The sequence below is a fragment of the Elgaria multicarinata genome, chromosome 9, assembly GCF_023053635.1.
Source record: "Elgaria multicarinata webbii isolate HBS135686 ecotype San Diego chromosome 9, rElgMul1.1.pri, whole genome shotgun sequence".
NCBI lineage: Eukaryota > Metazoa > Chordata > Lepidosauria > Squamata > Anguidae > Elgaria > Elgaria multicarinata.
This window is the reverse complement of record NC_086179.1, coordinates 79255677-79268230: the sequence shown is the minus strand read 5'-3', so window position 1 is coordinate 79268230 and position 12554 is coordinate 79255677. Positions and strand designations below refer to the sequence as shown.

The following is a 12554-nucleotide window of genomic DNA, read 5'->3' as shown; positions in this document are numbered from 1 at the left end:
CCCGCCTTTTTGCCTTCAAGGAACCCAAGGCGCTGTAAATAATCCTCCTCCTCTATATGTTATCCTCACAACAACAACCCTGTGAGGTAGGTTGGGCTGAGAGTCTGACTGGCCCAAAGTCACCCACTGGGTTTCCATGGCCGAGTGGAGACTAGAACTCGGATCTCCCGACTCCTAGTCCAACACCTTAGCCACTACACCACACAAGTTATTTTTGCTGCTGCCCTACATTAAAAAGAACAACACAGCCATGTAAGCAAACTAGCATAGGAAGGAGAAGGCTGGGATCAGCAGCGCAGTTAGGTCATTTTGTGTTTCCACATACGACTAGTGCAATCGCCCAGCCTCATTCACAGAATTTTACGTGGGGAATTTTACTGGCAGGGAGTTCCACAGAGAGGGAGCCAGTACATTGAAGGCTGTATTCAGAGTGCCTCCAAATGGACTACAGGTCCAAGTAGAACTACAAGAAATGCCTCATCTGATGACCTCAGTGATCAGCAACTGGTAAGGCAGAAGATGCACTCTTTGGGATACCCATTCTCCCAGATTTGTTAGATTTTTACTTGCTGAGAATTTTATATAGTGAAGTGTATTCAGAAATGAGAACACATACTTGCAGCCTGAATTAGCACCTTCTATTCTAATATGACTGCATTCAGTTGTTTTGTATTTTTCCAGCCTGTTAGCAACTGTGATGGTGTTAACCTCATTTCTGCTTTAATAATTTTCCAATTTCTTTGAAGTCTCTAGTAAAGAATCTAAATGAACTGGTACTAATAATTGTTCCAACCATAAGGATCTGATTTATTTAAAGACATCCCTAATCCAAGCCTTTGATTGGTGTTACCTCATAATACTACAAAAGAGAAGTGCAAGATCACCATGAGAAACAAGCCTCTACATTGTGTGCTCTTGTTATCTGAGTCCATTTTCCAGCCCAAATAAACAGATTCAACATCTTATTCCAGCTTTTTACTTCTCAAATAGTCAACGGACAGCATTCCCAGTATGTTTCTCTCCATACCAGACCTTGACCATACTTACTCCAGCTCTATCACCCTGAGCTACCCCATGGCCTTTTATTTTCTACCCACTTTCCCTGGAAGTCCCTTCCAGAACACTTAAATGGCACCATCTCTCTACAAATCTCTTATTGGATATTGAAGTGCAACGCTCTCCTGTTCCCTATAAGATATTCAACTACAGTCCTGAGACCACTTACTCTGGAGTTGTCTGGCTGGCAATGTTAACCGTGGGTAGTTTGAAGACACATCTTTAGAATGGTAATATGGACAGCAACAACTATGTATGAGTAAACAACTATGAGAACAAGTAAATCAAGATCAGTGCAATTAAGACAGATGCTCTCCTACTCCGGTTTTTGGTGCACTCTTAATTATATCACTCCATGCAAAAATTAATTACCCTGGAGTTTCACATACACAAGTGGATTACAATGACATTGCACCTATAAACATTGGAAGAATGTGGGGAGAAACCACTATTTTACCTCTGAAACCCTGCCTTTGATTGCAAGTGGAACAGGATAAAGTGTAAGGGGTAAGGAATCTACATGAAGTAGACTTCAGCATGCACCCTTCATTGATTTGCAGTACAATTTTGTGCACGTTTACTTATTAGCAAGTTTATTATTACAAGTGTGACTAGCATTGCAGCCATATAGCATAAGCCGATGTTTGTTTACTGAAAAGTTCCACAGTGTTCAATGTTTACTCAGTGTTTATTTAAAAAAACTTTATTCAAGGTCCTACTGAACTCTGGGGCTTAATCCCAGCTAAGTGTGCATAGGATTGCAGTCTTTAGATTCCCACTTACCTATCCAAATCCATGAAAATTCTCTCTTCCTGGTACCTCCAGTTAGTCACTTCTGAGCTACCAGCTATTCAAAGGTTTTGTTTCCAACTGCAGTATTTCTCATGAACACATAATTTTCATTAAAGTATTGGAGGCCTTGACTCTAAGGCGTTGTGGGGTGGGGGGTTGTCAGGAAGCAAACAGCAGCACAGGGACTCAATCCATTTATATGGAATATCTATTCCTTGGCAAATTTTAACTGCTTATCAAGCATTATAATTTATTAGACCTGGGCAAACCTGTATGATGTTTCTTTTAGCCCATGCGCACTGCACTACGTACCTACACCCTTCTATATGGCCAATGACTGCAAGTGTGGGACCATTACATAGACATGCCACATACTTAATAGAGTGGGAATAGCCAGGCTAATTTCCTGCAATTTTGGTAGTGTTCCCTTCACCAAAGTGAGGGGCCAGCAGGGGCATACTAAACAAGTCTAACAAAATCAGGGGTAGCAGTTACTTTGCACTAATCAATCCAAAATAAAAAGGTCTTGTGTATTCAGCTTTATAAGTCAAGAAACACATTCCTTCCTCCAACACTTGAAGGTTTAGGATAGCGAGGGTAAGGAGTGCCCGCATCTGATTTTCCTTGCTGACAGTGCGCTGTTCCTTAGAGCATGCAGGGAGCAGGAAGGACTGAAGTCCTAAACAACACATTGGAGAATAGCATTCAACATTATAGTGACATAGAAAGCCCTGCTATCCATCCCACTGTTGATGCCCAAGGATCATAGGGCTACGTGGAACAAGATCCCTTCTTTAGCACTTCCTAAAATAGAACGAATCTAAATCTGTTCAAAACATGGGGGAGGAAGGAGAGGAAAGGCAGAACCAAGTGTGTTCACAAAGCAATACTGAACATTACAATAGTCAATACAAAAATTAGGTGGTACAGTTCGTAATCCAATGTACATGGATATTTAAAATAGTTTTAAAAACAAATTTACCTACAATTACGTCTCCAGATTAAAATATTCCATATTTTAATTTCATGATAATATTTAGTTACTTTTTAGATTACTGGAGTTCCACTGAAAAAATTAGTGACATTACTTAAAGATTGAAATAAGCCAACTTGAAACCATTATTCAAGGATCACTCATATCACACTAAACTATGATTTAGTGTGGCAGCCATTGCCTTTCACAAGTTTTGTACAGCTTTACTATTAAGATTGTGTTAAAACACTGAATACACATGTCCAAGAGACTGAGTAGAAAAAACCCAGAGTTTATACATTATATATATATTCTGAATTTAAAAATGACCATATAACAATAAATGTACAGTCATCATGATTAAAATATTTCAAAAATTACTGCACGCCGTAGTTATCCCTAAGATAGTCTAAAACAGCAGACGTACTTGTTAAAACATTAAAAACTTTCTTTTCTTGCTTTGAAGTAATCCTTTCCAACATGTACATTAAATGGTGATGAAAGCATGTAAAAGGAGTCCCATGTTCAAGAGCAGTATCAACCCAGTGTTGGATGCAATGCAGAGGTGTTTCTTCATATCCTGCAAACATAGCTGGATTGGCTAAGAGTCCTCTAGCAACCATGACACCTATAAAATGTAAAGACATACAAATAAAAACACCTAATTATTTTTATTTATATTAAAACATTGGGCAGAATCTAATGGGGCGTTTACACCTCCACTGATTCTTTTATGCCCCACCAATTCCCATCTACAAGTGGCGCCCACCACTTGTGAAACAAAGATTAAGCACTTCCTGGGCAACCGTTTCTGGAATGGGGCAGGTCAGTGAAGCTTACATAAAGGAGCTCCACCAACCTGTTCCAATCGAGAAACAAGTGTTTCTGCTTGTTTCATGGCTACCTCTGGGAAGCATTAATTCTCCATTGCAAAAGCGGTGGGTCTTGGTCATGCAACAGAATTGGTGAGATCCATTGCTTGTGCAACAATCTGCGGAGTGTAAAAGAATCTGCAGGAGCGTAAGCGCTCCATTGGATTCCACCCTTCGTGTTGTTCATATTATTGCTAAGTTAAGTTTCAGATAGGAGGAGACCCTTGGAGCCTACAAGCGTAACATGATAGTGGCACTTTTTTTTTAGTGGAAGGGAGGCAGAGGAAGCAAGAGCAAAGGAAATACAGAAAGGACAACAAATCAGATGAGAGAATATACTTTGGAAGAAGGCAAAGCACAGAAAGGGATGGTTAAACACACGTGTGTGTGTGTGTGTGTGTGTGTGTGTGTGTGAGAGAGAGAGAGAGAGAGAGAGAGAGAGAGAGAGAGAGAGAGAGAGATCTGCTGAAATTTAAGGACAGTGGGTAGAATCCAAAAAAGTTGTTTTGCTGACAGAACTCTGCTGACAGTGAAAAATAATCAATACAGTAGAATCACTTTGCTCCACTGCTGCCAGGTGACCTTTCCATATGCTACAGTTGATACATACTTATTTTTAATTCATCTATTCTTCTAAGTAAAGATCACATTTGTTTGACCTCCCCTGTATACTGTATTTATTCTTCTCTTAAATACTTGTCTTACGGCCTGATCCTTATGTATATTTACTCACAAGTAAGTTCCATTAAGTGGAATGGAGTTTACTCTTCAGAAAATATGCAGAGACCTTGGTTCATAGATGCTATATAGGAATTGTGGGAAGGTAAGGCAGAAAAGTCAGTTGAAAGCTGGCCAGCATCATGACTTGCAAACAACTCAGGTTTAATGCCAGAGATCGAATATGCATACACATTTTTCATTTATGTGAAAAGATATTGGTGGAGGAGAGCCAGACAAATCCAAGATGTGTTCTTACCATTTGTTCCTGTTATTTGATGAATGTCCTCCACATCTTTTAAAGATTTCACATCCCCGTTGGCTACAACTGGTATAGACATACTTTGTTTAATTATTTTAATTGCATCATAGTGTACTGGCTGGTGTCTTTCCTCTACATTTCTCCCATGGACAGTAATCCAGGATATTCCAGCTGCTTCTGCTTTTTGACAGAGGTCTACAGTTCTCTTTAGGTCATCATGAATCCTATAATTCCAAGTAACAGAAATATTATAACTGAAGCAAGTATATAATGTACATTGATGGTGCTATATAAATAATAATAATAATAATAATAATAATAATAATATGCATGAAAATGTGGTACATAGTTAAAAACCAAGGTAGCAATAAAAATATATATTGTTGGAGTATTTTCAAAGTTAGCTTTCAATGTATTACTATTCCCCACAAAAGGGGATTACAAAACTATGTAAGGAATTCCATACCTTGACCTCAATTCAGAGAAAGTTAGTTGCACTGGAGTCCTATCAATTTCATGGGATTTAAGTTAGTTGCATCTAACTTGTTCTTTGTTTTCAGTAGGACTTAAGTGTAACTAACTCCTCCAGATCTAGGCTGTCATCACCCCACCCTTGCAATATCCAAGTAATCCATTTGCCAAAATTTGTCTTGGTTGGAAAAAAAAAGTGATACTAAGGGCTTTAGCACCAGCAAAACATACTTAGAATGAGGATACCAACTGCTATGCTAGCACAGTTTCAGAAACCAAGGTGTAACACCGGCACATATACCAGAGGAAAAATACGTTAACATATACTTAGGAAAAATATGTTAAACATACGCAACTATACTGCACTATTATTCCTGAATAACCCCAAATTCCTGGGTTTTTCAATACTTCTCATTGTGTGAGAGCAGGGAGACAAAGCTAAATGAGTCAATTACACTTTTAATATTTTTATTTTAAAATAATTTTATAAATAAAATACTACATTTTAAGTATTTAATTTTTATGTAGATGGTATCAGAACTTACCTTATCTTAATTGACACTGTAAACATGGGGTTTTCCACTTGATTTCTTACTAGTCTCACCATCTCTTGCACCAGTTCTGGTTTGTTTATTAAGCAAGCACCATAACCTTCTGCCATAGCCCATCTTGAATTAAAGAAAACAAAATACATCCTGTATATTAGGATGGATCATTATTTTTCCTAATTATTTCTATAAAGCATTAGCTTGGGAGGGAAGCGAAATAGATAGTGAGGTTTTCAGGAAATCTAGATTAATTTTCTAATCAATTAGTTATATTATTACAGAGAAATCAATATGATTTAGCAATCCTGTGTTTAAACCCTACATCACTTTTCCCCAACCCTGTGCCCTCTAGATGTTTTGGACTACAACTCCCATCAGTCCCAGCCAACATGGCCAATGGTCAGGAATGCTGGGAGTTACAGTTCAAAGTATCTGGTGGGTACTAGTACTAATTATTATTTTTATGTACATCTGGACATACAGTTGTATGTGGCATATGCTGTATATTTAATTAAAATAACATTTTATCAGACATTAGTCCCTAATGTAAATAAACCTCTGGTTCCTGCACAACTCACTTGCTGTTTCCAAAGGACTATGAAGTATAAAGTAATGTAATCAGTGTGATCAACAGGAGAAATTAGCTTCCATCTGTTCAACATCACCCTCCTCATGGGGTCCAGCCCCAGAAGTTTGCATGTTGGGCTCCTGATAGCACGGATGATCCTATACACATTCAAGCTGAGCATATGTAGGCTTCCTTCTGTGTAGACCTTCTGTCTAATGCATGAAGGTCTGGGGGTGGAGCCAGCAGTGACAATGGGTTGTGATTCCACCGCCTGAGGCCCCCTCCCCCTTCATGCTAATTGATGAAGTGGGCTGGAGTTGTCTACATATCCAATGTGTTTATAATCAGACCCTATTTTATTTATTTATTAGCAATATTTATGTACTGCTTCTCATCTATCATATTAGAAGTTGGTTCAAAGATAGCTCATGGTTGGAAAGACGAAGCAAATAGATTTTCAACAAACACAAATATGATTTGATGTTGCTCAGAGACATTACCCATAAGAACTCATGACTTGTACCAACTGTATATATTTTCCTGTTAAAGGAAATAGGTGAAAGGTCCAGGGTGATGGAAAGGTAAAGTTGTGGTTTAGAAAATCCAGAACAACAGAGAAGTAAACTGGACAGTTGACCACATGAAAAGCAGAAGTAATGTCCAGTTTAGAAATAAACAGGTAGGTCAGAAGAGACAGAACATTCTGGGAAGAGGATGATGTAAACTGATGATGTGGACCAATAGACTTAGATATTTTAGAATAAATTAATATGTATTAGGAGGGAGGTCTTTGTCTATGAGAAGGTTATTTAAGCCTGAACACAGAGGAAAAAGATGTCTTTCCTTTTCCTCAGGCATGACATCCAGGATGTTGTTCTGAGCCTAGCATGTAGGCCTCAGTGACTCCTTGGTTTTGCCTGGGAGAAAGAGCTCCTTTGCAGAGTCAATGTGAGTGATGCAGAATTTGTGAGTATACAAAATACTCTTTTTTCTTCTCTCAAACCATCAAGACATAAGCTGACTTTTCAGCACTGGCTTGAGCCTAGTTGTTAAGCCTAAGACCATGGTCTTTCTTGAGAAGGGGGAAGAGTCCAACACCGGTGTTGTCATTGGGGTGTGTATTTGCCTTAGCAAAGATCTTGTTCTCCAGAAATCTGCCAGACTTGTGAGTATATTCTTTTAATTTGCTTTGCTGAATTGAGGTTTATGTGCTTGTCTGTCTCTTTGTTTAATAAATATTTGAAAATATATAAGTTTAACTGAGTTTGTGTGAAGTCAATCATTCTGGTACTTTCTCTAAGAGGTCCCACCTACCATTGTGGGGAACAATTTGAGGGGTAGTTATGAAAGATATTGCAGGAATCTCTACTTCCAGGCAGCCTACGTTCAGTACCTCAAGTAAAAGGTTATCAATGTTTCCCTACACCCTGAAGGGCAGCTTATACATTCTGGAAATAAGTAAACAAATGTACACTTTGTCAATTACTTCTATATGCTTTCCCAAGTTCCTTTAAACTTTACCTCTGTGGACAGCCACAATTTAGGTCTATGCCATCTGCAAAAGGACTGACGATACACGCAGCATCTGCTAAAACCTGTGCTTCTTTAGCAGCAAACTGAACAATCAGAGGGTGATCACCTGAGAAAATGAAGAGTTTTGTAAGAAACGAAAAGAAAATACACCATATATACACTTACAACAGATTGGCTAGGATCCTAAGATAACTTAACTTAAGGAAGTTCGCAGAAGGAAGGTTTTCTGCCCCTCCCTCCTGGAACTATTTTTGTCTCCCCACAAAGCATATTCAGACGGTGGGGTGGGGGCTCCCGAACAATGTCAGATGGGGCTTGGAGATCTGCTGGGGGAAGAACGGAATTGCTCAAAATTGGGCAGCTCTCCACTTCCCTGAGCAGCATCCCGCCCCACATTGTTCAGGACAGCCTTCCTAGGGAGGAGCTTGGCTCAGTGGTAAAGCAGTTGCTTTGCATGCAGAGATCCTAGGCTCAGTCCCTGGCATCTCCAGGTAGGGCTGGAACATTTATTTATTTATTTATTTTATTACATTTATATACCGCCCCACAGCCGAAGCTCTCTGGGCGGTTTACAACAATTAAAAATAGTAAACATTAAAAGTATACAAAATTTAAAAAACATAAAAACAGTATAAAAACAACAGTATCCATTAAAAAACAATTCTGGGGTCCATTAAAAACAAACTTAACGTTGTTAAATGCTGTTAAAATGCCTGGGAGAAGAGAAAAGTCTTGACTTGGCGCCGAAAAGATAACGGCGCCAGGCAAGCCTCATCGGGAAGATCATTCCACAGTCGGGGGGCAACCACTGAAAAGGCCCTCTCCCCTGTTGCCATCCTCCGAGCTTCCCTGAAAACATTTCTGACTGAAACCCTGGAGAGTGGCTGCCAGTCAACATTCACAGTACTGAGCTAGCTAGATCAGTGGTCCGTTCTTCTTCGTGGTCTCAATGCATCACACATATGGGCTGGAGAGAGGAGGACGAAGAGGAGGGGACAGGAAACTTTCCTTCCATGACCTGCCTTATCTTAGCTTATCTTAGGATACAAGGTTTGAATGATTTACTCATGATAAACATTTATAAATATTTCCTCCTAATGGAAACATTTTATTGCCTTAATAGCGTTGCCAAGGTCTGTTGCCATACCCTTCTCTGCAAAGAAGGATTATTTCTTTTATGGAATAGAAATCTACTCTTTTCTAGTAATAAATAGCATTTATACAGCACCTTTAGAGTGTTCAAAGCAGTTTGTATACATTATTGTTGTCATCCTTGACACAACCTTATAGGTTAGTTCAGTATTATTATCCTCACATTGCAGATGGCTGGCTGAGACAATGGCATGTGGTCCCCTCCTGAGTTCATGGGAGATTTGAATCAGGGATCTCCTGCGCTCTAGCTCAGTCTCTTAGCAACTATGCTACACCAGAATGTTTAAAAATTGGTGTGTGTGTAGACTGTGCTAGAGAAATCCATTTACATTTTTACTCAAGCAGCCAAGACAGAACTGCAGGCGTATATACGGTACAGAGACTTCATGGCCAGCTGCCATGGAATACTGTTTCTGATTATATTACTTGGCCTGGTGGGTGCTTTGTAATTATTGCATGTCGGATAGGATGAATGATCTCTTAAATACAATTATGCCTGGAGTACGATGGGAGCTGCGGTTGGGACATCAACAATGCTAATGATACAACAGAGGTTGGCTTTAGGCCCTGACAATGCTATCTGATGTGTGTTTATACTCAGAAATAAGTTTCCCAGGTAAATATGTATATGACTGTAGCCTGTGACTTCAAGAAATAGGAGGGGGGGATATTTTTCTAGGATCCTGGAACATATTCAGTGCTTAGCTAAATAAGCATTAGAAAATAAAGGAATTAAGGCCCAAGCTTTGTATTTCATATCCTTCAAAAATCTAGCAGAATGCAAAACACAATACCTTGATTAGTTGTAAATTCACTGTGTCTAGCCTTCACAGATCTGACAAAATCAGCTGCAACTATCATTGGAGTGTAGCATAAATCACAGTTGTATTTCCTGACTAAAGTTCTGAAAGACAGTCTGAAAATACAGGAACATTTGAAATAGCAATTTTTAAAACATTTTTTGTTAAATAAAATGTTTTATTCTAAACAACACTAAATGCAATGGGATCATTTAACAGAACAAGTGAAAAATGCTTTCAATATCTTTTTTCTCTTAAGTGGCCTAATGAAGAAAAAAATAAATAAACACTCCCTTCCTCCAGGCTGGCAACTATCATCAGCCAGCTCTATTGCTCTATAAATTAACTTAAATTCCATTTATTTCAATGTGTCTACTGTACATAGGACTAGCATTGGATTGAACTCATAGCCCCACCAAACTGTCAACACTGGTAATTTTCTGCAGGCAACTACAAAATCAAGTTCTACAAGAGCCTCTGAATTAGCCAACTTGTGTACAGAAGCCTCCTGCTGCCTATAGAAGTCTTGAGTTTTGACAGTTACTGCAGCTGCTCTAACAGGCCCATTCTAGTCACATCAGTAATGCCCCTGCCGCCGCCGCCGCTGCCACCGCTCACCTCCTTGAACTGCAGAGAAGAGGAATAGGAAGCTGTGGAGAGGGCTGGCATAACACTTTCCAGGGTCAATAACGTGAGAGAACTAATAGCTATTGCAGCCAGCCACAGTGCTGGATACACTACGTACAGGGGTGTGTTCAAACACTCTTGTGCAAACTGCCTGTAAGTCCAGTGGCTTGAACCTCAAAGTAGATATCATATGATTGATAAAGTGTGATTCACTAATTGAATGAAGTATTCACCACTAAGCTAATTTAAGAACAATTACATTGGCTGAAATGGTTCATCATCGCCCTGGAGAATATATAGAGATCAACAGGATGCAATCTGGAAATGGTACTTACTTTGAATATCTAACCATAGGAGCGCATATTTTCACAATATTCCCAGAATTAAACAAATCAACTGGATTTCTTAGTGGACACTGCAGAATCTCTCTGGACTGACTAGTCATATATAAGTTATCAGACCACATCTGCAAAACAAACGAAACAAAACAGGAGGTAACAAAAAAAAAATCAATTCTCTCCACCCTTCTTATCTTTCTTTACAACTTCCTTGATAATGTACAGAATATACACACAAGCATAGGACATAATCCTGTTCATTGCAAACATACAATTGTCTTTTTAAAGTATTCTGCTGTTCAATCAATGGCTTCAGTATCTGCTTCTAGTGCTGCCTGAAACTTCAAAGCTCAATAAAAATGCTAACCAGATGTAACAGTGGTGTCAGAATAATCAAAGCCAAATTCAGAAACAATGCTTATCCTGTCAGGCCTGATCCAAGTCCTTAATTTAAATCAAATAACCAATTTATCCACAAATATGAATTCTGCCTCCTTTTAATTATAAGTAGGGTACCAAATCTAGCAACCTGCCATCCCTAGTCAAAACGGATATGCAGGTCTCTATAAACCTAGTCTAAGAGTACAATCCTATTTATGTTCAGGTAGAAAAAAATTCTACAGTTTTTTCAGGCTGGCTGGCTGGCTGAAGCATACTGGTAAATGTAGCCTTCCCCCCATCTAAGCATAGGATTGCATCCTAAATTGCTGAACTTCTTTTTCATAGGCAAGAGCCTGAAATAAGATAAGATGTATGGAGGTACATTTTACACTGTAAACATACAGTTCACAGTGGTAGCTGAAATTGGGCAGAATGGCCAGCTCAGAATATATATCACCGTTGCCTTCTCAACAAAGGATATTCATTTATATCCCACCTATAGGTTTGCACAGCACATTTCATTAGGGTGTGCATCCAGGGAATTTACTTTTTTAGAAGGTGAACATTGATTGAATGCTCACTCATAAAGGCAAACATTTATGGAATACTCAATTCTGGCTTCTTTAAAGTGCGGTTCCCGGCAGAGTGATCCTTTTTTGCTCCTGCTGCTGGGAAGAGGCAGTGGTTCTTTAGCGCAGCAACAGAGCAGCTGGAGGCAGCTGGAGAACCGTACCACTGCATCTGGATCCCTACTCAATGGCTCCCTCAATTTGACGCTTATTCCTTGAGACATTAGGGTGTACCTGGGCACACCCCTTGTGTACACCTATGATCCCATCCTTGGTTTAAAGCTCCGGGCGGCATACGTGTTTCTTCCCACCAGCCCAACTGTGTAAGGTAGGCTAGGTTGAGAACTGGCAACCGGCTCAAGGTCGCCCAAAAGAACTTAATGGCAGAGTAGGGATTTGAACTCCGGTCTTTTCAGCCCGAGTCTAACCCCCTTCCCTGTGCTGAGATGCTCCTTAGAAAGTGAAGAAACGAATGGTGAAATAAGAGGAAGCTAGCGGAAGCACGAAAACGTCAGAAACTCCTTTAGCAACTTACGTGATCACCTAGCATCTTCATCCCATGTACAGCTGGTTCTCCGTTCCTCACCACCAAGACATAAGGAACACGTGTGAACGTATCTTGCTACTTCTGGCCCTTTCGCCTCCCCATAGGTCCAGAGAGTAGCGAGCCTGCGCGTGCCGTAGGCATAGGGAAAGAAGGAAGGCACTTTGAGCAAAACCAAAGAAGACTAGAGAAATAGGAAACGATAGAGTGACTCCAAACCTCAATTTCTATTGAAAATGGAAAGCCGTCATTGGCCAAGAAGCGATGTTTGCATTGGAAACTATTGTAGACGATCAAATGAATTTTAGGTCGGAAGAACCATGAAATATGTGGAGATATTTCTCTAATTTT

General features: G+C 39.6%; 1 protein-coding gene across 2 annotated transcripts in view; it reads right to left on the bottom strand.

The window, feature by feature from the left end:
- DUS4L (dihydrouridine synthase 4 like) overlaps positions 1-12453 on the bottom strand; it is a 35940-nt gene extending 23487 nt beyond the window's left edge. The window contains exons 1-7 of one of the 2 annotated variants that reach the window (XM_063134156.1): positions 12195-12453; positions 10707-10837; positions 9739-9860; positions 7781-7898; positions 5689-5811; positions 4670-4896; positions 2375-3449 (exon numbers count right to left, since the gene is read on the bottom strand). In XM_063134156.1, coding sequence (XP_062990226.1) covers positions 3199-3449; positions 4670-4896; positions 5689-5811; positions 7781-7898; positions 9739-9860; positions 10707-10837; positions 12195-12215 — 993 coding nt within the window. In that variant the 5' untranslated portion in view covers positions 12216-12453 and the 3' untranslated portion in view covers positions 2375-3198. Of the gene's footprint in view, positions 1-2374; positions 3450-4666; positions 4897-5688; positions 5812-7780; positions 7899-9738; positions 9861-10706; positions 10838-12194 lie in introns of those variants that run through there. The other variant, XM_063134157.1, reaches the window with a different exon arrangement.
- Between the last annotated feature and the right edge of the window lie 101 nt (positions 12454-12554).